This window comes from Acinonyx jubatus, chromosome X, assembly GCF_027475565.1.
Source record: "Acinonyx jubatus isolate Ajub_Pintada_27869175 chromosome X, VMU_Ajub_asm_v1.0, whole genome shotgun sequence".
NCBI classification, from domain to species: domain Eukaryota; kingdom Metazoa; phylum Chordata; class Mammalia; order Carnivora; family Felidae; genus Acinonyx; species Acinonyx jubatus.
The window spans coordinates 55523190-55549381 of record NC_069389.1 but is presented as its reverse complement, the minus strand read 5'-3'; the positions used below and the strand labels follow the sequence as shown (position 1 = coordinate 55549381).

General features: G+C 43.3%; 1 protein-coding gene across 1 annotated transcript; it reads right to left on the bottom strand.

The window, feature by feature from the left end:
* Positions 1-18662: 18662 nt before the first annotated feature.
* OTUD6A (OTU deubiquitinase 6A) lies at positions 18663-23686 on the bottom strand. The gene has a single exon (XM_027053625.2). It carries the CDS (start codon positions 21044-21046, stop codon positions 20171-20173), a length of 876 nt encoding a protein of 291 aa, XP_026909426.1. The 5' UTR covers positions 21047-23686; the 3' UTR covers positions 18663-20170.
* Between the last annotated feature and the right edge of the window lie 2506 nt (positions 23687-26192).

Genomic DNA, 26192 nt, shown 5'->3' with positions numbered 1-26192 from the left:
TCACGGTTTGTGAGATTGAGTCCCATGTCGGGCTCTGTGCTGACAGTGCAGAGCCTGCTTCGGCTTCTCTCTCTCCCTCTCTCTGCCTCTCCCTTGTTCGCACTGTCTCTCTCTCTCTCTCTCTCTCTCTCTGAAAATAAAGAGATAAACATTTAAAAAAGAAAAGAAAGTGGGGGAGTTGGAACTCCAACCTGATGGGATTGATTCTCAGATCAAGCTTTTCCTGCAGTTCGACAGGCCCTGCGACAGCTGTGATGTTCCTACCAAGCAGAAGTTTATCTGGGAGCAGACCTCACTAGGTCCTGTTAGCTGTCCATCCTGGGGCCTAACTTCAAGCCCAGCTGGAGGTGCCATCACCATTCTCATCACACCTGTGAAGGACCAGCTGCCAGAGAACTTGGCTCCTCAAATTCTAATCAGGCTTGATTTAGCACAGAGGTGCAATCTGCCAGGGAGGGTGCCAAGACAAAGGCTTGTAAGGATATCATTTGATGTCTCTGGGGGGGTGGTGAGACTCCCTCCACGTGTCCAGAGCATAGTGTGAAAGGGATAATGCTCTGGAGACTTTCCAGCAGCTCCTCCTTCCCTCAGAGGAGACAGTGAGTTCTTGGAGTCCTTTCCACTCCTTGGGATCCTTGGTGTTTCCCACTCCTGGCTCATCTGGCTCTGTGCCCAGGTTGTGCGCAATGTTGGACTGCCCACTTTTAAAAGTTAGCACAATTTTTGGGGAGGTATTTGTGCTTTTATTATGAAAGAGGTTTGAGAAAATACAGCACAACATCCTATCTCTTCTGTAGAGTGAGCTGGGTTTTACTCTATAATGCCACTTCCCAAGGGTCCCAAGGGAGTTGAGGTAGGCTTTCCTATCAGTGATTATACCTGGGCTTTTTTCCCTACTGTCATTTTTCTTATTGGATGTGTTTCTTGTGGAAGAACAGTGTTTTCACTTAGCATTGTGACTTCTAGCACCTGACTCTGACAGTAAATAATGGACCCTGAAATAAAGGGCTTGTGCTTATTGAAGACTGACCCATACCCATGAACTGAGCCCAAGAACAGTGCTTCCCTGGCAGGTAAAATTCTTGTCTGGGGGAGAAAGATCACTTGGGAAAATAAATGCCAACTCAAAAAAGCCACCTGAGGAACAGAGAAGACATTGGGGCGTTGCTGAGTGGGAGGGGACAGTGGTACACTGGACTAAAAGCCATACTCTAAGATCTCTTCCAAAGAGATCACAAGCTTGTTTAAAGAAGAGTCAAAGTTGTCACAAAAATCAGAGCAAAGGCAAATGTTCACAGTGATCCTTTGATCCGACTTGAGTGACAGCTTGAGAAACCATCTTTTCCCTTCTCAAATGAGTTTCTCTCCCCAAACCTAGACACAGAGTACTGGGCTTGGGACTGGATTTCTAGAATTACAACACAATCTCTTGGCAAAATATGTTTTCCCATCACCAAGTGTCCACATCATTACAACCACTCTCTTTTCATATTTCCCCCTTTTCTGGAGGGAGAACTAATGTGCAGGATTCTCCTGTGGCTCAGAGCCCTAACCTAATTCACTTCTTACCCCTCTGACCTGGGGTCTGTTCTGTAGTCTACTGGCCAAAATTGACCACAGCAAACCTTCTGTTTAACATGTGCGTACAGGGGAGGGGGGAGTTTGAAATAGAGATACCCATTGCTAATTGTGTTGAATGAAGATAAATGAGTCCTTTGTTTCAATGAGACAAATTTGAGGAAAGTGCCCAAGAAACTTTCACTTGGACAAATGAGGGGGTATGTCTAGGTTCCAGGAGTCCAGAGGCACCTGAAGAGCAAATGGTTTATCCTTTTATTCTCCTCTCAGAACCCCTAGGGCCTCTGCCAAATTGAGATCAAGATGAGGGGCTTCTCACAAAGAATTAAATACATATACACATACACACAGTGTGGATGTAGACTCATAGAGCTCCCAGACTGGTGGCTGCTGGTGTCTACCCTCTGTATTTACTGTTAGGTTGGGTCTCAATCCGAACAGCTCAGAATTCACTGTGTTAGTGGCTTCCCTCGCCCATTTATATTAATCCTGACAAGCATTTGAGTTTGCAACCCTTATTACAACTCTGCCATGGAACAATGTGATAACTGCAAACATAGCAACAACCCTGATATTTGTATAAGGATTTTGATCTGTGGACCAGCAGCATCAATAGCACCTGGAAGTTTGTTTAAATGCAGAATCTCAGGCTCCTGAATCAGAATCTGCAGTTTAACAAGATCCTCAGGTGATTCAATTCACATTGAAGTTTGAGAAGCACTTGTTTAATAGACCATGGACAATGGCCATGGGAACCTGGGCAGAGTTCTTGGGCCTCTGGATTACTTGTTTCGTGTTTTGTCACCTTCCATCAGTGACTCTATATTCTAAATCCTAAAAGGCCTACGAGTTTGTTTCAGGGACAGCAAGAAAACAGAGAGCTAGAGAAATGTATCCGATGTTGTAGGCAGTCTGGAAAGGGAGGTGATGATAGCTAAAAGGGAGAGACACACATGGAGCCAATCAATTCCTGGGTCCTATGGGATACTTAGAGTGCTCCCCAACATCCACTCCCTAGTATATAAAATATGACTTGGTTACCAGATACTAAAGCAGGACTAAGAAAGCCAAGGGTTATAGAAATGAAACCAGGCTGTTGAAAACACACACAGGACAAGGGTTTTAGCCATAGAGTTCAACCAGCCACTTAACTGTTGTCTGCTATAAAGTTGTCACCCAATCACAGCTTGCACTCCTCCAGTGACAAGGAGCTCATTACCTCCCAAGGTATCTATTCTGATTCATGGTTGATCAGTTAGTTCTGTTAAAAAGTTAATTCCTTGTGTTGGGGTGACATATGCTTCCCCATGGTTTCTATCCATTTATGGGTCCTAGTTCTGCCCCTCAGGCCCCCCACCCCACCCCATCTGCTCTTGCTGTCTTGTGACAGCCTTTTGGAGGTACAGAAACCACACTGCCTTCAGTCCTCTCTAAGCTAAACAGCCTCAGCTCTTTCAACTGTTTCTCATGGGACCTGAGTTCCAGCTCTCTCCCCAGCCGGTCTGTGCCAGGGGGGTAGGTGGGGAGGGAAGCAGGATTGAGTGCAAAAGGTGCATAAAGAGAGACAAGAGGCTAAGCAACAGCCTGAACCCACAGCTGGAGACAGAGCTCCAAGTACCTGACCAAGAGGCTCAGTGTAGAATCTAAGGGCAGGCCTCTCGACAGAAAAGTAATAAAGGACTTCTGTTCACGGGGAACATTTTTAGAATGTGGGCTTCCCATCAGAGGGAAAACAAGGCAGGTTTTAAGCAGTTAGCCCTTGATGCAGTACTGGTTCCTTGGGGAGGACAGAGCAGCAGTTTTATCTCCACCTCCCCACGACTCTCACCAACCCCACTTTGTTTTCCATCACTAACTTTGTAGGGGGTAGCTCTGGTGCACCTTGTCAGTGGCTATCTCTGCCAGCCAGGGAACCCAGTAAGTGGGTACAGCCCTCACTTTGCCATGTCCCGTTTGCCTTGTGAGCTCTTTTCTGGTCACAGGACTGTCTTTTCCACTCTCTGGGTGATTTTCACGAATCCGCTCAAACATTCCATTGCCTAACCTACTTTTCATAGGTTACACTGTCAGTGACCTTTGGCCCTCCAACTATGGTGAATAATAACCAGAGCAATACTAAGAGCTAATATTTATTGAGTATTGAGTGTTTATTATGTTTCAAGCACTTTACATGCATTAATTTATTTAATCGTCACAACAACGCAATGAAGGTACCATTAGCTCCATTTTCCAGATGAGGAAATTGAGGCACAGAGGGGTTAACTAACTTGCCAAAGGTAGCATGGGAAATAAATAGTAGTATTCAGACTCTAGCTCCAAAGCCCACATGCTTAGCCACTGTCACCTTTGAGACAAGTTTCCTCAGTGTATCCACAGACCACCTATGTCAGAATCACTTGGAGAGTTTATTTAAAACTTCCAATTCCTGAGGAAAACTACCCCTTCGTGCTCTCACAGGTTGGACCCATCTTCCCTTGATCTTCTGAGGCCTGTGGGTCTCATAAACCAATATGTTTCTCACACTCAGGGGTCATCAGAACTGCCTTCAGAGTTTGTTAAAACACACACACACACACACACACACACACACACACACACACACACACTGGGGCTCTACCTCCAGAGTCTGATTCAGTAGGCCTGGGGTGGGATCCAGAAATGAGCATTTACCATCATTTTAGCTGTCATAAACACTGAGTAATCCTCACTTTAAATTTTCTTCAGCTTTCTTTATCCACTCCTGGCCTCCCTATGGCTCAGCAAAGGTCCTTACCATCTCTTTTAGCTGATGTGGGATCTCTCAACTCTCCACTGCACAGACCTCTCCTTTCTTCAGCTCTTAGAAGGCACCTTTCCCTTGGACAAAAGTGTATGTATATGGGTTCTTGATCCACCCTCTGCTGGCCTCCTGGGTGAGAATCAAGCATTTTTGCTCTCTTTCCTGTTCTCTCTCGCTTCTCTCCTAAATTATAAATGCGCTCAACACTGCCTGCAACAACAAAAAACCCAAACATCCTTTCTGCGTGAATTACTGTTCTGTCTTTTCATTTAGCATAAATTTCTTGAAAGAGTAGTTTATAACCTCCTTGGACAAGTTACTAAGCCACTCTCTACATCAGTTTCTTTATCTGTGAATGAGGATTATAATAGTACGTACCTCACAATTAGAGAGGATTACGTTTATTAATATATGTAAAGTGCTTAGAGCACATGGTTAAGTGTTCATTGTAATTATTTGTCATATACATGGTAGCTATTATTTTATTATTATTATTTTTTATTTTTATGTTTATTTTTGAAAGAGAGAGAGACAGACTGCAAACAGGGGAGGGGCAGAAAGAGAGGGAGACACAGAATCTAAAGCAGGCTCCAGGCTCTGAGCTGTCAGCACAGAGCCCAAAGTGGGGCTCAAACACATGAACTGTGAGATCATGACCTGAGCGGAAGTTGGACACTTAACCACCTGAGCCACCCAGGCGCCCCTATTCTATTATTATTATCCACAATATCCATCAACCAAGTCTCAATCCTCCTCCTGAAATTCTGTGACCTTCAATTCTGTTTGACTTACCCCTCTTTTTTGTTTTTAATACTATTTATTGAAGAATAACACACATACAGAAAAGTGCCCATTTCATAAGGACACAACTCTATGAGTTTTTCCAAAAGAATATACCTGTTATGGGCTCAGATCAATAAATAGAGCAGTATCACTACCTATAGAAGCCACCTTTTATAAAAATTTACTTTTTAACCTATTATGGTTTTTATGTAACACCTAAAAATTTAGAAGGACAATGAATTTTATGGTAAATTACCTATTTGCTTGTATGATCTTATTTTACAAATTACTTTGTAGCCTCATTTTTCTATTAAGTTCTGAAAACATAAAGCTATTTGTAGGAAAACATTGAATTAAAAAATTTTAAACTATTCATTATAATGATGCAGTGTCTTAAGGAAGATTTTCACTCAACAATTTTTTTAAATGTTTTATTTATTTTTGAGAGAAAGAGAGACATGGCATGAGCAGGGGGAGGGGGGCAAAGAGAGAGGGAGACACAGAATCTGAAGCAAGCTACAGGTTTTGAGCTATCAGTATAGGGCCCAATGTGAGGCTCGAACCCACAAACCACGGGATCATGACCTGAGCCAAAGTCAGACGCTCAACTGACTGAGCCACCCAGGCACCCCAGGAAGATTTTCACTTTTAATCATGTTAGCTATTATAGAGTTAGCATACTACAACACTGAAATGTTTAAAATTTAAATTTTATAGCAAGCCTGCTCGGGGAAATTTTTACTCACTGAAAAATATCATAGCTGATTATTTTTTCATTTAAAAAAAAAGAAAGCATTTGAAATTAAAATGTCTTTTTTTCTTATTTAAATAAAGGTATTTTGTTTGAAGAAAAAAATACTACAAAATCATTTTAATGAGTCACGGTATCTAGGAATTTGTACACTGACTTGTTTTTACTGAAATACAATGTGAAATAACATGTGAAATATGCTCACTGGTAATAATCTGGAGAAACTCAATTCACCTATAATTCCACTGGGAGAAAACCTCTGTTAATATTTGGTGTCTATTCTTGCCAGGCTTATTCTATGCAATGGAACTATGAGAGCTGCTCCTGATTCCAATCTGCCTATCACCCTTTCTGCTTTGGTCTCTGGGGACTTTCCTTTCATTTTCAAAGATGAGTGAGGGGGACACATCAAGGCTAAAAGAACTTGACCTGACTCAAAGTAAAGAAAAAACAAAAACAAAACAATAAAGCAAACAAAAAGTTCTTAAATTTCAAAACTTCTGGTGCAGTTTGTGTCTAAACCAGGGTTTAATGAATCTGCTTTTAGACGAGGCATTGTAGTTGGCCTCAGGTCTAGAGCAGCAGAAGCAGAAGAAACAGAAACTGCTTTGCAAACTATTTAAAACTCAAAATCCGTTGTGGATCTGAATTCAGAAAAAAATTATTTGCTTTTAAAATGTTGAATTAGACTTTATTATCTCTGAGAACTGGTGCTTTCTTGAAAGGGGTGGGATGTACATATGACAAAGAGAGAATGTGAACTCTGATCAAACAGTTTATCCACTGGAGAATTATGGGGAAAAAGATGCAGAGCATATTACATCTGCAGAAAGTGCCAGAGCCCTCCCTCCATTATCCTGCTGAAGTTCCTGCCTTATTATTATCAACTGAATAATTCTGAGTTTGGTGACAGTACTGTTGAGAATTACAGCTGGGTGACTGCTGACATATGCTTGCCTTGCGACTGACTTTATATAATTTTAATTATATATTTAAAATTTGAAACTACATTTTGAATAAGCAATGTATTCACACCCTATTCTCAGCACTGAGTTTGTCTCCTTGGAGTTTCTTGTGTATCCATTCTAAGATAGTCTGTGTTCGCTCATTCTTACATATGCCTCCTTTTAGTTTGGCTGGAAGGTACAAAAAGCTTTAGGGTACAAAGGTGGTATGCATGAAACTGGGGATACTCTACTTCATTGGCAGGCTTAAAGGATTAAAAAAATTTTTTTAGGTTTACTTATTTTTGAGAGAGAGAGTGAGAGAGAGAGTGCAGGCCCTCACTTGAGTGGGGGAGGGGCAGAGAGAAAGGGAGAGAAAGAATCCCAAGCAGGCTCCATGCTGCCAGCACAGAGCCTGACCCAGGGCTCAATCCCACCAACCCTGAGATCATGACTTGAGCCGAAATCAAGAGTCAGGTGCTTAACCAACTGAGGTACCAACCAAGGCACCCCGGGTACCCCTGCAGTTTAAGGGATTTTTAAGGACCAATCTCAGTGAACCATTTCCTGAATTACTCCAGCCAAAATCAGGGAATCACCTCTGATCCTGCCTTTCTCCTTACTCTCCACACAAAACAAATGTTAATTTTACTCCCAGTGTCCATCACTGGTCCCCTCTTCTCTCCTTGCTGCCACAGCCCCAGGTCAGGTCAGTGTCCTCTGTCATGGATTTAAAAAGAGCCTCTCAAATCACCTTCTTGCCTCCAATCTCTCTCCTTGCAATCCATTCTTTCCCCCAAATGCCATCAGATCCCTTATCCCTAAAGCATAGCTTTGATGTGTCATTCCTTCTGAAAAACAAACTTTTAACAGATTTTATTGCCTCTACAGCAACATTCTAACTCCTCAGTAGGGAAGATTTTTTTCCTCAAAGGGTGAAGCAAGTTGCAGAAATTTTATCTCTTCACAGGTATGGCTGGTCGCTGAGTCTGGGCCCTATAGGAACACAGCTCATGAATCTGCGATGGAAGCTGGTCCTCAGGATCAGAAACCAGATACTTCCAGAACCAAGCTGCCCATCCCCCACAGTCATGCTTGCATTCCCAGGAATGGACAAAATAACTGCCACAGACCCCACAGTTCCCACAAACTACTTAGAGAGGGCACTCCCCATGAACTAGAATACCCTGAGTATTCCCTTCTTGGTTTCGAGGTAGCAGAGAAACCCAGCTCAAGTGGCTACGTGAACAAGGGGAAACTGTTGTTGCTACTCATTTCCATCCTACTTTCTTTCAAACAAAATTATGATTGAGATTCTTCAAGAACTTAGAACTCACTTCCAATTCCATAAGGCCTTGCTAGCCTCTTCCTAAGAACTAATTCAATTTGGTGATTTCCCATGGTGGCATCACCAGAGGCCGCCTTGTAACTGCAATCCTGGACTGCCCGCCCCACCCAATGGTTGCAAGATGGCTGGGCCCCAGTTTCTCACAGGTTTGAAACAGCAACAAAGCACATGTACTCACCAAATTCTGGGCTTCGCTCTGATTGGACAAACCAAGCCACAGATTTAGCTTGAGCCAGCCATTGTGGCCAGGGAGAAGCAGTGCTTTGATTGGTGGGCCAGAAGGGAGCGGGTCCTGGTGATGAACCCCTTTCACACCAAGTAGGTGACAGAGGGATGAGAGCCCAAAAGGAAGGTGGGAACTTTTGCAGGAATGGGGGAATACAGATGAAGAGATGTGAACAACTGTTCTCTACTCATGTCTCATGCACTGTCACTTCTGTGGGTTTGCCTAATGTGGTCCTCTCAGCCTGAAGCGCCCTTCCCTTTAGGGCTGCCCACCTAAATCTAAGCTGACCTTTCAAGATTCCCAATTCCCTCTTCCACCTGGCTCCAATCAGTCCCAAGCTGGCCCAGAGCATTCCCACTTCGTTTCCTCATCTTCTTACGGGACCACAACACCTATTGGTGGACCTTTGGTAGGCAGTCGCTTGGATTTGTGTGGGTTTCACCTCTGAGGCCCTAAGGCTACCTCAGAGAGCAGGAACGCAGTATTTGGGGCTCCTCGCTTGGACTTCTGGGGCCCTACCCAGCCAGCTGTGCCTGCTATTGGAGATACTCAGTACATTTAGTTGAATTGAATAGGATACTTAAGAGAACATGTTGTTTTCAAGCCCCCTCAAATATTTCCAGAAGCATTATTTACACACTTGAGAATGTGTCCCAGTCATTCTAGGCTATTCATTAGAACAAGTGTCTTGAGCAACGCTCCAAGTGGGCTGAAGCAACGGTTTTGTATTTACGAACAAGGGCCAGAGTCAACAATGCAGTTCTGGCTACTCCTACAGCTCAACAATACTGGTGTGTTCCTAAACTCCTCAAGACTGATCAGGGCCTGGGAGAGGGAATAACATTTGCGTGGTTCTAGAAGTAGGGCTCAACTGGTTAAAAGAGGCCTATCAAACCTCCTTTAGGACTCCCTTAGCTCCCAGCTCAGACTTGCCATGCCCTGGGGCTTTCTGTGCTTCCCTTCCAGTTCATACCCCACCACCAAGCAAAAACAAACAAACAACAACAGCAACAAAAAAACGACCCTTTTTCATTTTCTAATTTCTCAGGCGAGGTGGAAAGCTTCTAAGTGCCCCATGAGACACTTGAATTACCTGAAAACCTCTTTGAGGTGGTGGTTATCCAGCCTGGGCTTACACACCTCCAATAACACAACCTCACTGCCTTGTGAGATGGTTCTTTATATTGTCAAATACCTCTGATTATTAGCACATTCTTTCTTATGCCAAACCCAAACTGGCTTCTGCCTTGTAGTGTTGTGAGGTCACACACCATGTTCAGAGATTTCTGTGTATGCGGGTGTATGAAAAGGAATGAGAGAGACAGGCACAAAGACAGACTGAAAAAGACATGGAGAGAGCTGGAAGGGCCCAGAGAAGGCCTTATGTCAGTGTTTAAAATGGTTTTGGCAAAAGTAATTGAGAAGTAATAAACATATCTAGGGGGCACATTTCCCATTCAAACTGAAGTTGGGTGTGATGGTTGAGTAAATGTGTATTTGTATAATTGCCCTAGGGAATACCCACTGAAATAAAAAGGAACCAAAAAGATGGGGCACCTAGGTGGCTCAGTTGGTTAAGCACCAACTCTTGATTTGGGCACAAGTCATGATCTTACAGTTCATGAGATAGAGCCCCACGTCGGGCTCTGTGCTGACAGCACAGAACCTGCTGGGGATTCTCTCTCTCCCTCTCTCTCTGCCCCTCTCCCACACGCATGTGCATACGCATCTGCTCTCTCTCTCTCAAAATAAATAAATAAACTTTAAAAAAAAGAGCCAAAAAAAGATAAGAAGACATCTTTCTGAAAGTAGGTATAGGCCATAGAGGCCTAGAACAACCTCTGTATTTTCATATGCAAAATAACTGAAACCAAAGTAAAAACACGACACCAGGAGAAAAATGCATAAGCTACCCTACTCCTCTCTAACTCCCCACCCCCACCCCATGACAAAAGGCCAGTAAACTGTTTTTTTCCATCTCCTTTGTTTTCTATTTGTTGTTCCAAGGGCTAGGTTTTCTTTTCTTTCTTTTTCGTTTTATTAAAATATCTTCTAAATGGGAACATAGGCATGTTTTGTTTTAGTTGTACTGGTGGTTATTTTTATGATGTTAAGCACCATGCTTAAGCCTATCATTCCCAATTGTTCAACTTCAAAAGTGAAATGGTATTACCCTCTGAGAAATAAACTTGTCACATGTACTCTTTACCTCCTGATTTTTTGTTCTTCCATCTTTGTCCCTATCTAGTTTAGATAAGTTATGATTGTTTTCACATTGCATACCTTTTCTTCCCAGGACTGTACCTGACTGCCAAAGACTCACTTTCAAAAAGGCCCAGACCCAGTTTCAAGAGTGAATGGGTTATTTCAAACTTTCGAGGAACAGATCACTCCTATGCTACTTAAAATATTCCAGAGGAAGAAGATAAGAAAACTGTCTTAGCTTTTTAAAATTATTTTTTCAATTTTTAGACACAATTTTCTATGTAGAAATTCAACAATATTATGGATAGATGAAATGTGATATATACACATAATGGAATATTCAGCTTTAAAAAGGAAGGAAATTTGGGGCGCCTGGGTGGCTCAGTCGGTTAAGCGTCCGACTTCGGCTCAGGTCATGATCTCACAGTTTGTGGGTTTGAGCCCCGCCTTGGGCTCTGTGCTGACAGCTTAGAACCTGGAGCCTGTTTCAGATTCTGTGTCTCCCTCTCTCTCTGCCCCTCCCCTGTTCACGCTCTGTCTCAAGAATAAATAAACATTAAAAAAAATTTTTAAAAAAAAGGAAGGAAATTCTTATGCTACAATGTGGGTGAAAGTTGAGGATATTATGCTCTGTGAAATAAACCAGTCACAAAAGGACAAATATTGTATGATTCCATTTATATGAGGTACCCAGAGTAGTAAGACTGAGAGACAGAAAGTAGAATGTTGGTATGATATATATATCATAAAACTATATATCTGAAATATAAATATATATCTCATAAAAGTTATACACTTATATAAGTGTATATTTATATACATTTTTATATCTATAAAATTTTATAAATATAAATTTAATATAAATCTAAATATTTTATATTTATAAAATTATATATATTATATATAACCTCAAATGTATATGTAATCACAATAAATAAATTCAACCCTATAAAGTATATAGTTTAAAAGTAAGAGCTCACCATATTTCTCCTTCCACCCACCCATTTTTACCCCACTCCCTACATGAAACAATTCATATGGAAGATTCAAAAATTATTCAACTAGTCTTTACCAAAGATATTTAGGTTGTATCTAGATTTTTGCTTTGACAAACAATGCTGTAGTGAACATCCTTGAAATATAATGTCTTGTAATATGTATATATCTGTAGTATATATCCCTGGATATAGACTTCTAGGTCAAAAGCTATGTGCATTTTATTTAGTGAGTTAGGTTTAGATTTATTTATTAATTCATATAGTTCAAAATATCAGATATTCACGAGATTATATGGTGAAAAGCTGCCACCCATTCTTTTCCCCCAGCACCTGGTTCCCCTTCTCAAAAGCAACAAGTATTATCATTTTTAATATATACTTTAGTCATGCACAAGTGAAACTGTGTATTTATATACATAAAAATACAACTGAAAGTGGTTTATGTGCTTTAAATTTGGTAGTTATTGCCAAATTGTCCTCCATAGAGACTGTACCTGTTTGCACACCATCCACAGTGTTTGAGGGTGCCTGTTTATGCATTTCCCCATCAACATATTGTCAAACCTTATTTCTTTGCTAATCGGATGAAAGTGGTATCTCATTAATTTATAATACTGTGAGTAAAACTCATGTTTATTTAGTAAGACCAGGCCACTAGGCCTGTCTCCTCCAGACTCTTCCTACAACTATCTCACCTCTCACATCCACCCCTCAGCTCCGCTGAATAGGGAGACACGGTGTTCTTTCACTCCCACCTCCCCTCTCTGGCTTTGTTCTCTGGAAGCTCCTCCTAAGCCTCCCTGATGCCCCAGGTGCGATGAGATGTCATTCCTCTGTGCCTCCTTCCATCACAGCACTGGACAGGCTGCTTTCGGTTTATTTCTGTCTGTTGTCCTGTGTGCCATCTCCACTAGATGGTGAGGGCTGGGACTGGATCTTTTATCTCTCTTTATCTATTGTTTATCACTTCTATTGTTTATTCTCGTCAGTAAATATGGAATGAATGGATGAATAGATAGCTGGCAGTTGTAGACTGAGGTCACTGGAATGCAGCTGTTCTGTGTGACTGACTGAAAAGATTTACCCTTGTACTATAAGAATGTAATATGTGGAAGGTTGTACTTCAAAGCAGGGGTGAAATGGTGGATTATTCAATAAATGGTTAATTACTATAATTGGGGAAAATCAATGTACATCCTTATCTTACACCCAAGTAATTTACAGATGGGTTTGGTTTGTTAAATATTAAGAGAAAGCATAGGGGTGTCTGGTTGGCTCAGGCAATTAAGCATTCGACTCCTGATCTGAGCTCAGGTCATATTCTCATGGTTTGTGAGATTGAGCTCCGCATTGGGACACTGCCAGTGTAGAGCCTACCTGGAATTCTCTCTCTTCCTCTTTCTCTGCCCCTCCCCTACTTGTTCTCTCCCCCCCCTCAAAATAAATAAATCAACTTAAAAAATAAGAGAAAGCATAAAAATCTGAAGAAAAGAAAAGAATATTGATTCAAACTCAAGATGGGGAACTTTCTAAGCATGATACCAAAAAAGAAACCATAAGATTGATAGGTAGACTCCATTACAATTTTTTAAATTATTTTTTTAAGTTTATTCATTTATTTTGAGTGAGAGAGAGAGAGAGAGCAGGGGAGGGACAGAGAGAGAGGGAGAGAGAGAATCCCAAGCAGGCTCCATACTGCTAGCATGGAGCCCAATGTGAGGCTCGAACCCATGAACTGTGAGATCACAACCTGAACTGAAATCAAGAGTCAGACGCTCAACCGACTGAGCCACCCAGACTCCCCACTCCATTACAATTTTAAACTCAGCATATGCAAAAAGTCAGAAACAAAACTGAAAGGCTAATAAAGTATGAGAAAAAATTTTATAAATATCCAAATGACAACTGGAAAGACCTGTTAAAACTCCATAAGAAAAAGACAAATAGAAAATTAAGCAAAGTTCAGGAATAGGCAATAAAATAAGACTTATTTGCTCTTGCATGAATGAAATGAACATGCTAATAAACACTCAGAGAAATATTTCCCCTCACTAGTAGTCAACAGAGGGTCAACTAACATCACATTTTTCACCTAACAAATTAGCAAAGATGATCATTTTCAGTGTTGGCAACCATATGGGAAAATAACACTCTCATACCCCAAGAGTATAAATTGGTGCAACCTTTCCAGAGGACAATTTACCAGTATGCATGAAAAGACTCCTTTTGACCTAGATCACTTGTAGAAACCCTATCAAAAGGAAATAATGAGAAATATAGACGAAAATTCAGCTACAACGATATTACAGTGGCATATTTATAGTAGTGAGAAATTGAAAGCAATCTAAATGTCCAACAAAAGAATAGGATAAATTATGGCACATTCACAGGCCAGAATGCAGGCACTAAAACCATCATATTGAAGACTGTTTAAGGACACAGGGAAATGCTTATAATATATTGTTAAGTAGGGAGGAAAAAGTAGCTTGAATATAATGAATGATACCAATTTTTTTTAAATGTGTATCTATGTGTTTGTGTAGGAAAAGCCTAGAAAGAAGATACTGACTGGTCGGGGGGGAGTCCCTGCATGTAGGCCATCCTGTCCCCAGGAGGGCCCTTGGGGTGAGCTCCAGTGGTTTCTGCTTTCACACTGCAGCCCAGGAAGCTCTGGCTGCAACAGCTGGGGCAGGTAGCCCTGGCAGAAGCTTTGCTTCCACTGTGAGATGTGGGAAGAGGCCAAGGGGCCCCCAAAGTTGCCACAGACAAAATCAAGGCTCTTAGATAAGGATACTAACAGCAGCTAACATTTATTGGGCACTTCACGTGGATTTTCATTTAATGCACTTAACATCCCCAGAGATAATCTCTAATACAGGTTTTAATTTTCCCATATTATGGATGAGGAAACTGAGGCCCAGAAGGATTAGGTGACTGATCCAAGTCACAAGGCTAGGAAGTAGGTAGATGAGCTGAGCTTCAAACCCAGATAAATACATGCACCTTATATTTGGCTGCTATGGCAAGAGGAGGAGGGCATGACAGAGAGCAAAAGAAAAATAGTAAATGAATGAAAGTTGCTTCCGGAATTGGATCCCCTTGGGAACAATGCTCATGGCTTTTGCACATGAAATTGCCCAGAACAGTCAGTGTCTTCAGTGATTGTGGTCACACAAATGGAACAGACTGTACATGCCTCATGTCCTAGCAGATCCCACAATGAAGACTCTCTCTTGGTTTGTGCTCTGTGGGCCTGTTTAGGATCTGGCCTGGGAAAACTCCCCTCCTCCTCTACAGGCCGTGTGAGATTTTAAGGGTTCCCAAGATAGGAACAGTTATTTCTCTATTCAGGGATAGCTTGTAAAATGGGACTCGGCTGCCTTTATTTAGTACCTTCTGCCACAAAATTCTTTGGGCAGCACCAACCCTCCCTCCCCACTCCCAGCAAGGCCCACATCATCCAGGAGTGCCTGGTTTCCCAGACAGGGCCCTTGCCCAGTCCGTGCTGCAGTGCTCAGCCAGCGTACCCTTTCACCTCAACCCATCCCCATCCCATCCGGTAACCCCCTACTTTATACACAGAGAACTCTCCAGTATCCTTTCCCTAGCAAGTATCTCCTCCCCTAGCCAGGTCCCACTCCTTAGCCCTTCCTCCTTCAAGAGCCAGGAATCCTTTTTTTTACCCTATATTAATTTATACCGTATATCAGCCAAGCCCGTGGTCCTCGTCACCAGCCTATTCCCCGTTCCTCACCCAGGTCCACTTCCCTAACCTTATTTGTCCCATCAATACCCCCTTAGAGCTAGGCCCCCTTTTCTAGGTAGTCCTCCTTCCCCATGTTATGCAACCTGCCCCAGCAGATTACCCCTCCCCCATCAGAAGCCCTTAACCTACCTACAATGTAGAACCCAGCCATGCCTTCTTTTTCTCAGCCAGGTCCCCTCACTTGGTCAGGCTCTCTTCATCTACTTATGCCTTCCTCCCCAACTAAGGCCCCTTCCCCAGCCACGGTCAGGTCCCCAGGCGGGCTCCCTTTCCCTGCTAGGCAGGCTTCCCCTACACCTACCTACACCCACCCACACCCACCCCCTCTGCAACTGAGCCACATTCCCAGCCAGTATCCCCATCTGCAGCAACCCTCCCTGGGCCCCATGCCGCAGCTAGTTATTCCTCCTTAGCCTGTGCCCAGCTTTTCCCTCTTCAGCTGGATCACTTTCCCAAGGAGCTGCCCCTTCACTGGCCTTTCAGAGCCCGTTCCTCCTTCCCCAGCCAAACATCCTCCTCTTGAAGCTCTGAATCACCTTTCAAGTCCCTCCCCAGCTATGTGACCTTTCCCTGCCAAGACCCTTTCACCAGCAGGTGCCCCCATGCTGAACCAAGTCTCCTCCAGATAGGAGCTCTTTCCCAGCCAGACTCCTCCCCCCCAGCCAGGGTCTCTTCACTGAAGGACCCACATCCTCTTCCTCAGTCTATGCTCATCTTCCCAGACAAGCCTCTTCTCCAGTAAGGCCCCCTTCCTCAGCCAAGTCCCTTCTCTAGCTTATTCTTCCTCCTTGGCCAGACCTCCTCTCATCCCTATCCTGTGCCCCCCTCCTCAGCTAGGTCCCTTTTCTCAACCATGTGCCCTCCCTCAGCCATGACCTCCGTCAGGGCACATGCCTTCATTAGAAGGCAGAATCTCTTTCCTAGCAGGCTCCTCCACCTGCTAGGTCCCCTCTCCTAGCTAGGTCCACTAACCTGCCTACTATTCCTTGCCCAGTTTATGTGGTTCTCAGCATTCAAACCTCTCCCACCACCAGCTTCCTTTCTTTGTACCTCCCCAGGTAGATCTCCCCCAGGTTCTATTCCCCTGCCAGAGCCCCTCCCCAGTCAGGCCACCCTTCCCTGCCAGGGTATTTTCACCCCCCCCCCCCCAGTGCTCCCTATTCCAACCAGTCTCCTGTCCTCAGCTTGTGTCACCCTATCATGCCTATGCTCCCTTTACAAGACAGGCACATTCCTCATCTAGGTCCCTTCCCCAGCTGATGTCCTACTCCCCAGCTTATGCCTACTTTCCCAGCCAGATTTCTTTCCCTGGCTGGGTGTCTTTCCCCAGGCTTTCCCCCCTTTAACAGTCAAGAACTCCTTTATTATCCTTTGCCCCCCAACTCAACTAGGTCTCCTTCCCTTGACCAGCCTCTCACCCTTAGCCCCTTCCTGGACAAACCTACTTCCCCACCGTGTGCCCCAGTCCAAAGGCAGGTTCCCTTGCCTACTCCTGTCCCTTTCCCCTGCCTGTTCCCTTTTCCCCAAGATATTCCTCCTTGCCCTGCCGGGTCTACTCTCCAGATAAACATGCATTCCTGGCCTGGCATCATTTGGCCACCTAAGCCCCTATTCCCAGGCCACCTTTCCCAGCTAGTGCTCCCCAGACATCTCCCCAGTACCAGCCAGCCTCCCTTCTCCTTCCAGGACCTCTTCCACACCATATGTCCCTTCTCCAGCCTGTGTCCCTTACTATCTAAGCTCTATTCCCCATCTAGGCCCAATTTCCCAGCAAGGACCCCCCTCTGCTGCCTCTACCCCCTTCTGGGGCAGGTCCCTTTTCCCAGCCACCCCCCTTCTCAAGCTGGGTCCCCCTCCCAGCCTGGTCCCTTTCTCCAGCCTTGTGCAACTTTCTAAGCCTGGTGGCTCCTTCATCAGCCAGGTTTCTTTCTCTGTCCAGTCCTCCCCCAATCAGACCCTGTTTCCTAGTCAATGCCTCTTTCCCCAAGAAGGCCCCTTTTCCTTCCAGACCCCTTTCCCAGGCAAGTGTCTCTCCCTTGGATAGGCAGCCTGGCCCAGCCATTTCCCCATCCAACAGCCATGGACCCCTTTATCATCCAGTGTGCCCTTCCAACCAGGCCTCTTGCCCCAATGGGCAGTCCCTTCACCAGTCTATTCCTCCTTCCAGTGTGTCCTTCCCCACCCAGCCTCCTTTTCAGTCCTATTCTCGCTCCCTACCCTGATCCCTTCCCCAGAATGTGACCTAGTTCCCAGCCAGCTTCCCTTCTCCTCCCTGCACAACCCACCTCAGCTGGGCCACCTTCTCCTACCAGAAGCCCTTCACTAGCCTATGGTCCTGCTGACAGCCTGGACCACTAGGGAAGTGGAATCCTCCTGCAGCCAGGTACACTTCCCCAGCTTGTGTCCCCCTACCCATCAAGGTCCCCTACCCTAACCAGCCCCTTCCCCTACCCAATGCAGCTCATCCCAGTGGAGCACCCTTCCCATTTCTAGAGCCTGTTACCAGCCTCTACCTATGTCCCCACTCAGGTCCCGCTCACCCACCTGTGCCCTATACCCCATGCAGCTTCCCTCCTCTACCCAGGCCTATGCTTTGTTTGCCAGCTAGTCCCCTTCCTCAGCCTCTGCCCCTTTCCCCTGCCATGTCCCATTCTTCCTCCTAGGCTGACCCCTTCCCCAATTATCACCCTCCTTCCCAGCCAGGCACCCTTCTATAGGTTATGCCTCCCTTCTGGGCCTTGTCTCCCTTCCACAGCCAGGATTTTCACCCTTATAAAAGGCCTTCTTGTTACAATGCACCCCAATCCCTGGTTTTCTCAGGGGCCCTCCTCTCCTCAGCTAGCTGGCCATGTGAAACTTATCTGATGCACATTTACACAGTGAGCTATCTGGTAGGATTTCCCTATTTGCATTTTGGGACCCCTCCCCCCAAACAGTGGTACTTCTTTCCCTTCTGCAATGTAGCCCTGGATGGGTGAGTTTTGGGAAGTGGGAGTTCTTTTTCATGCATAGCAATGAGAACATCCCTAAACAAAACCATTTCATGATGTTTTTCACCAAGTGAAACATCAAATCAGGGCAGCCTCTAGATAAAGCTCCTCCCTAAATCCTTTTCTGGGAAACACTCCACTCCAGGCTGCCACCAAGACCTTGGGCCAGGCCTCCTCTCCAAAGTCTCATCTGTCTCCCAACTCCTCTCCCTAACCCTCAAGGATTCCTCTGCTGAAGTGAATCCTGGGATGCAAACTCTATGTAAACTAAGTCAGCTACACAAAAATAGAGAACCAGATATTTTTAAAACTTTTATTTTTAAAACAAGCTGCATAATATTTAAAAAATTCTTTTGAATTTATATATTTTGTTTTACAACATTTGCTGTGTACAATAAATTTTTTCAATGAATTTAAGTAAACTCACTGAAATACAGGATCTAAAGATTTAAAACATTGTAAGTTGTTTATTGCAAATCATTTCACTTATACTATTCTATTGGCAAATTCAAGATATCAATGAGCCTCAACCAACAAAAGATACCAACAAAAGTATCTTGCTCACTTTTTTTGCCTCATGCCAGTTGTAGATGTAACAAAATGTATCAACTATTTTTACTTCTTAAAATCTTCTAAAAAAGTTTTCTATCTCTAAGAATTAAGGAAAACATGCTAAGTTCAGATCTTTCAAACTTTATACCACTTGTAGACACAGCAAACTGGATCAACTATTTGAAATAAAGTTGTATCCTTTTATGTCACAGACTAAAGAAAACTTACTGGTTCAGATCTCAGCCTTGTAGTAAGTTAAGCTACTTATCAGTATGTCTCCTTTTGCTTCATACTTGGTGTAGACACAATGAAATGGATCAACTACTTGAATGAAGTCATATCCCTTCCTATCTTTAATAAAGGAAATTAAATTGATATCTTTCGCATCTTAGAGCAAACCTTATCTAACCTGCCAATTTTTGTAAATTTAATTATTTAACTTCTATGTTTAGCACTTACATTTAATTTCTAAGTTTAACAAACGCTTTAAGTAGAATTTAGCAAATACCTAAATAACTAAAATTAATTGGGAACCACACAAGTTTGTATGGAAAAAAACAAAGTAAAATACTAGAGGAGCTCTTATCCATAACTTGAGACATCTCCAGAAGAGCCCAGCTGGGCTCTAAAAAGTAACCGTCAAAATAGACCAGGATACATTTTTTCCCAAAGAACTAGTAAGCAAAAGGCATTCACAAAGCATTTCGATCACAGAAACTCCAACTTTATCTAAGTAATCCAATATAATACATTCATGGGACAATCTGAAGATCCTGAGCTCCACTGCTTTTTCCCAAGTTAAGAAGGCATCAAACCAAATTTCTATTTTTATGTCAAAGGTAAGTGCAAGGCGAACAATTCTCACTGGTAAGGGAGGCGAAGCCCCCTAAGGGCGAGAGGCGGTTCAACTTTAGCAAACCTACTCCCTCCCCTTGGGTAGAACAATACAGATATTATATTACCCGTGTGCTGAGCCTCCCCGCCCCCCTACCCCTCAAAAGCAACACAAGGGTGAGAGAAGAAAGAACTGCCAGGTAGGAGAGCGCTGGCGTGGGGGTGGGGGAGGGGAGGGAGAGAGGGGTTCGACATTCGAGTGAAACGAACCAAGAAAAAAACCGAGAAAACCGAAGGCAAAACAAAACAAAACAAAACAAAAACAAAAACAAAAAAAAAAAAAACGGAGCCTACTGGGGAGGTGCGGCGGTGGCTTCGGCTCCGGCTCCAGTGGCCATGGCAGCTGGCGCGGGGGCCTAGAAGAGCCGCGGGGCCGCGCCCCCGACGGCGCCGGCCTCCAGCGGCCTCACCGAGTTGTAGTGCTCCCCGAGGTTGCAGGTGTAGTGCAAGTAGACGAGGGTGAGCGGCTTCTTGGTATACTCCTTCCCAATGACGATGATGGGCGATTCGGCCTGGATCACCTCGATGGGGGTCTGCAGGACGTGCGAGAGGGCCCTCAGCTCCAGCTGGCTTCCCCACAACGACTTGCGCACGATGTCGTCGCAGTAGCTCAAGAAGTCATCGCGGCTGTAGGCGTCGCCGGTTTCGGGGTCGCTGAAGAAGGGCAGAAAGTCGTCGACGTGCTTGCGCATGTACAGGGCGGTGCGGTTCCGCAGGCTCTCCACGGTCACGAAGAACACCAGCTGGTCTTGGATGGCGCGGTACATGCAGTGGCGGTCGGCCGGGATGTCCTTCATCTCCAGGTTCCTGGGTCCCAGTATGGCGGCGAGCTTCTCCTCCTCTTCACGGCGGAAGCTGGCCAGATGCTCCATCTCCACCTCGGCGATGCTCCCCTGGCGCTCTCTCTGGAGGGCCGCCCTTCTTTCGCGCCTTTTCTGTGCCCTCGACACGCTGGGAGGCCGGTTCTCAAGATCCATCTTGGCAAGATCTTCTGTGATGGAATCGAGGTTGCCGTTATCAGGGCAACTCTCTTGGAACCTCTCCATTTCCTGCCGGTGCTTCTGCTCCATCTCAGCCTCGAGGCGGGCCACGTCTAGGAGCAACTGCTTTCTTCTCTTCTTGTCGCTCTTGGGGACCGAGTTCTTCATGCCCTGGATGCGGGCCTGAAGCTCTTCCTTCTCGCGAAGGTGGCGTCGTATCATCCGCTCTTGGTCTCTCTGAGAATCTTCCATGATGTTTAACGGCAGCTGAGACTCGAAGTTTGGTGGTAGCTGAAGTACCAGTTACACTTAAAACTAACAGCTCAAGAGACGGAGCACGCTATGGGTCCTTACGTCCTCAGCCTCGCCCAATTGCTGCACTTGGCTCTCTTCACCGGCTGGTTGCCCCACCCTATTCACGGCCCTGTCATTGGCTACTGTCTCCCCACGGCCACGCCCCCTTGAGAACGTTTGGCACTAGGATTGGCTGTTGAGAGCCCCTAAATACGCCCCCGTTAGACCCCGTAGCAACCGTTTTTTTCTGCTTTTAGCATGGCCCCAAATCCCATGCCTAAAATCTTGCTTTTGAATACTACGTGCAGCAATTAGTCTTGTAGAATTGTTAACGGACTCTCACTCCCTACTTCATTTCCAAACCTGAACACAGTTCAGACACTGGTCAGGCTTGAATCATGTGACAAATACTATCCCACCGGACAAATGTGCTCTGACGATGGACTTCCCATCACTCTTACTGTTCAGATGGCAATGCTGCCTTCTCGTTTTTTCAGGTCCCTTGAATGGTGAACCTTTACATTTCCTTAAGTTCCTGGGAACACAGACTCCTCTCATGTTAGGTCTCACAGTAATTGACACTGTCCCATCTCAGTGTAGGAAGGCAACAGCCACAATTCTTGTTTTTCCCAATGTTTATTTATTTTGAGAGAGAAAGAGAGAGGGCTGAAGGGGCAGAGAGAGAGAGAGAGAGAGAGAGAGAGAGAATCACAAGTAGGCTCTGCACCATCAGCACGGAACCCCATGTGGGGCTCAAAAATCACCAACCCTGAGATCATGACCTGGGTGGAAATCAAGAGTCCCACCCTTAACTGACTGAGCCACCCAGGCGCCCCTATGAAACATAACAGCTGGCATTCATTGAGGCACTCCTGATGATTTTGAATCTCTAAAAGTTCTAAAACATAAAATAAAATATAAAATAAATATAAACCCTAAGCTATTCCAAATATGCTCTCATCCTGCCCCAATCTGGTCACCTGTATCTTGAATTCTGAACCAGGAAGACCCTTGAGACCCACCCCCTCCATACCTTTTTACAAATGAGGCAAGTATTTGTCCAAGTTGTTGTGTATATTAAATTTCACACCTTTTAATGTTTTTTTTTGAGAGAGAGGCCACAAGTAAGCAAGGAGCAGAGAGACAGGGTGAGAGAGAGAGAGAGAGAGAGAGAGAGAGAGAGAAGCAGGGCTCACCCGAAGTGGGGCTCATGCTCACTCGAAGTGGGACTCAACTCAGGAAATGTAGGATCATGACCTGAGCCGAAGTCAGACGATTAACCAGCTGAGCCACCCAGGCGCCCCTAAGTTTTTGCTTTATTTTATTTTTTAACTTAAATTTTAGTTAGCCAACATACAGTGCAATATTGGTTTCAGGAGTAAAATTCAGTGATTCATCACTTATATATAACACCCAGTGCTCATCACAACTCATGCCCTGCTTAATACCCATCACCCATCTAGCCTATCACCGCAACCTCCCTCCATCAACCCTCAATGTGTTCTCTATTGTTAAGAGTCTTTTGTGGTTTATTTCCCTTTCTCCTCTTTCATCTGCCTTCCCATATGTTCATCAGTTTTGTTTCTTAAATTCCACATATGAGTGAATTCATATGATATTTTTCTTTCTCTGCCTGACTTATTTTGCTTAGCATAATACCTGCTAGCTCCATCCATGTCTTTGCAAATAGCAAGATTTCATTCCTTTTGATAGCTGAATAATATTCCATTGTATATGTGTACCACAACTTCTTTATCCATTCATTAGTTGATAGACATTTGGGGTCTCTCCATACTTTGGCTATTGTTGATAATGCTGCTATAAACATTGGGGTGAATGTACTCCTTTGAATCCATATTTTTGTATCCTCTGTGTAAATACATAATAGTACAATTGGTGGATCATGGGGTAGTTCTATTTTTAGTTTCTTGAGGAACCTCCATACTGTTCTCCAGAGTGGCTGCACCAGTTTGAATTCCCACCAACAGTGTAAGAGTGTTCCCCTTTCTCCACATCCTCGCCAACACTTGTTGTTTCTTGTATTGTTAATTTTAGACATTCTGACAGGTGTGAGGTGGTATCTCATCGTGGTTTTGATTTATATTTCCCTGATGATGAGTGATATAGAGCATCTTTTCATGTGTCTGTTAGCCATCTGGAAAAGTGTTTATATATGTCTTCTGCTCATTTCTTAACTGGATTATTTCTTTTTCGGTGTTAAGTTTGAGAAATTCTTTATAGATTTTGGATACTAAACCTTTATCAGATAAGTCATTTGCAAATATCTTCTCCCATTCCATGGGCTGCCTTTTAGTTTTGTTGATTGTTTCCTTCACTGTGTAGAAGCTTTTTATCTGGATAAAGTCCCAATAGTTCATCCATGCTTTTGTTTCCCTTGCCTTCAGCGATGTGTCCAGTAAGAAGGTGTTCTGACAGAGGTGAAAGAGGTTGCAAAATCCTCTAGGATTTTGATGGTTTCCTGTCTCACATTTAGGTCTTTGAGCCATTTTGAATTTATTTTTGTGTATGGTATAGGAAAGTGGTCCAGTTTCATTCTTTTGCATGTCGCCATCCAGTTTTCCCAACACCTAACACTTGTTGAAGATACTGTCTTTTTTCCATTGGATATTCTTTCCTGCTTTGCCAAAGATTAGCTGACCATATACTTGAGGGTCCATTTCTGGGTTTTCTATTCTGTTCTATTGATCTATGTGTCTGTTTTTGTGCCAGGACCATACTGTCTTGTGACTACAGCTTTGTAATATAGCTTGAAATCTGGAATCATGATGCCTCCAATTTTGTTTTTCACTTTCAGGACTGCTATGGCTACTCAGGGTGTTTTATAGTTCCATACTAATTTTACGATTGTTTGTTCTAGCTCTGCAAAAAATGCTGGTGGTATTTTGGTAGGGATTGCATTAAATATATAGATTGCTTTGAGTAGTATAAACATTTTAACAATGTTTGTTCTTCCAATCCATGAGCATGGGATGCTTTTCCATTTCTTTGTGTCCTCTTCAATTGCTTTCATAACTGTTCCATAGTTTTCAGAATACAGATCTTTCACCTCTTTCTTTAAATTTATTCCTGGGTATCTTACTGTTTTTATTGCAGTTGCAAGTGGGATCGATTCCTTGATTTCCTTTTCTGCTGCTTTATTATCAGTGTATAGAAATGCAACAGATTTTTTCTGTACTTTGATTTTATATCCTGCGACTTTGCTGAATTCATGTATTAGTTCTAGCAATTTTTGGTGGAGTCTTGTGTTTTATACATAGAGTAGTATCATGTCATCTGCAAAGAATGAAAGTTTGATTTCTTCCTTGCTGATTTGGATGCCTTTTGTTTCTTTTTGTTGTCTGATTGCTGATGCTAAGATTTCTAGTACTATGTTAAGTAGTAATGGTGAGAGTGGACATCCTTATTTTGTCCCTGACCATAGGGGAAAGGCTCTCAGTTTTTCCTCATTGGGGATGATATTAGCTGTGGGTCTTTCCTATATGGCCTTTATGACGTTGAGGTATGTTCCATCTATCACTATTTTGTTGAGTGCTTTTATCAAGAATGGGTGCTGTATTTTATCAAATGCTTTTTTTTTGCATCTATTGAGATGATTGTATGGTTCTTTTATGAATGTGGTGTATCACATTGATTGATTCGTGAATATTGAACCAGCCCTGCAGCCCAGGAATAAATCTCACTTGACTGTGGTGAATAATTCTTTTAATGTACTGTTAAATTCAATTTGCTAGTATTTTATTGAGAGTGTTTGCATCCATGTTCATCAGGGATACTGGCCTGTAATTCTCCTTTTTAGTGGGGTCTTTGTCTGGTTTTAGTAATGCTGGCTTTATAGAATGTGTTTGGAAGTTTTCCTTCTCATTTCTATTTTTTTTTTGGAACAGTTTTAGAAGGATAGGTATTAACTTTCCTTTAAATATCTGGTAGAATTTCCCTGGGAAACGATCTGGCCCAAGACTCTTGTTTATTGGAGAGTTTTGATTACTGATTCAATTTCTTTGCTGGCTATGGGTCTGTTCAAATTTTCTATTTCTTCCTATTTCCGTTTTGGAAGTTTGTGAGTTTCTTGGAATTTTTCCATTTCTTCCGGATTGTTCAGTTTGTTGGTATATAATTTTTCATAGTATTCATAGATTCTCTTTTCATAGTATTCTCTTATAATTATTGGTATTTCTGTTGTGTTAGTTGTGATCACTCCTTTTTATTGCTAAGTGGTAGTCCATGATATGAATATATTGTAGTGTGTTTAACCATTCACCTGTTGAAGACATCTTGGTTGTTTCCAGTTTGGGGTTACTGTGAATAAACCTGCTATAAACATTTGTGTACAGGTTTTTGTGTGAACATCTTTATTTCTCTGGGGAAAATGCCCAAGAGTGCAATTGCTGAGTCATATATTTTTTAATTAATTTATTTTTGAATTTACATCCAAATTAGTTAGCACATGGTGCAACAATGATTTCAGGAGTAGATTCCTTAAGTCCCTTACCCATTTAGTCCATCCCTCCTCCCACAACCCCTCCAGCAACCCTCTGTTCTCTATATTTAAGAGTCTCTTATGTTTTGTCCCCCTTCCTGTTTTTATATTATTTTTGCTTCCTTTCCTTTATGTTCATCTGTTTTGTATCTTTAAGATACGTCTTTCTCTGACTAATTTCACTTAGCATAATACCCTCTAGTTCCATCCATGTAGTTGCAAATGGCAAGATTTCATTCTTTTTGATTGCCGAGTAATACTCCATTCTATATATATATACCACATCTTCTTTACCCATTCATCCATCGATGGACATTTGGGCTCTTTCCATACTTTGGCTATTGTTTATAGTGCTGCTATAAACATTGGGGTGCATGTGCTCCTTTGAAACAGCATACCTGTATCCTTTGGATAAATACGTAGTAGTATAATTGTTGGGTCATAAGGTAGTTCTATTTTTAATTTTTTGAGGAACCTCCATACTGTTTTCCAGAATGGCTGCACCAGTTTGTATCCCCTGCTTGGTTATATTTTAAGGGTATTTTAATTTTTTAAGAAACTATTTTCCAGAGTGGCTGCACCATTATACATTTCCACCAGCAGTAT

Coding starts and splice junctions, on each gene's coding strand:
- OTUD6A (XM_027053625.2), bottom strand. CDS start 21,046: ATGGAAGATTCTCAGAGAGACCAAGAGCGGATGATACGACGCCACCTT.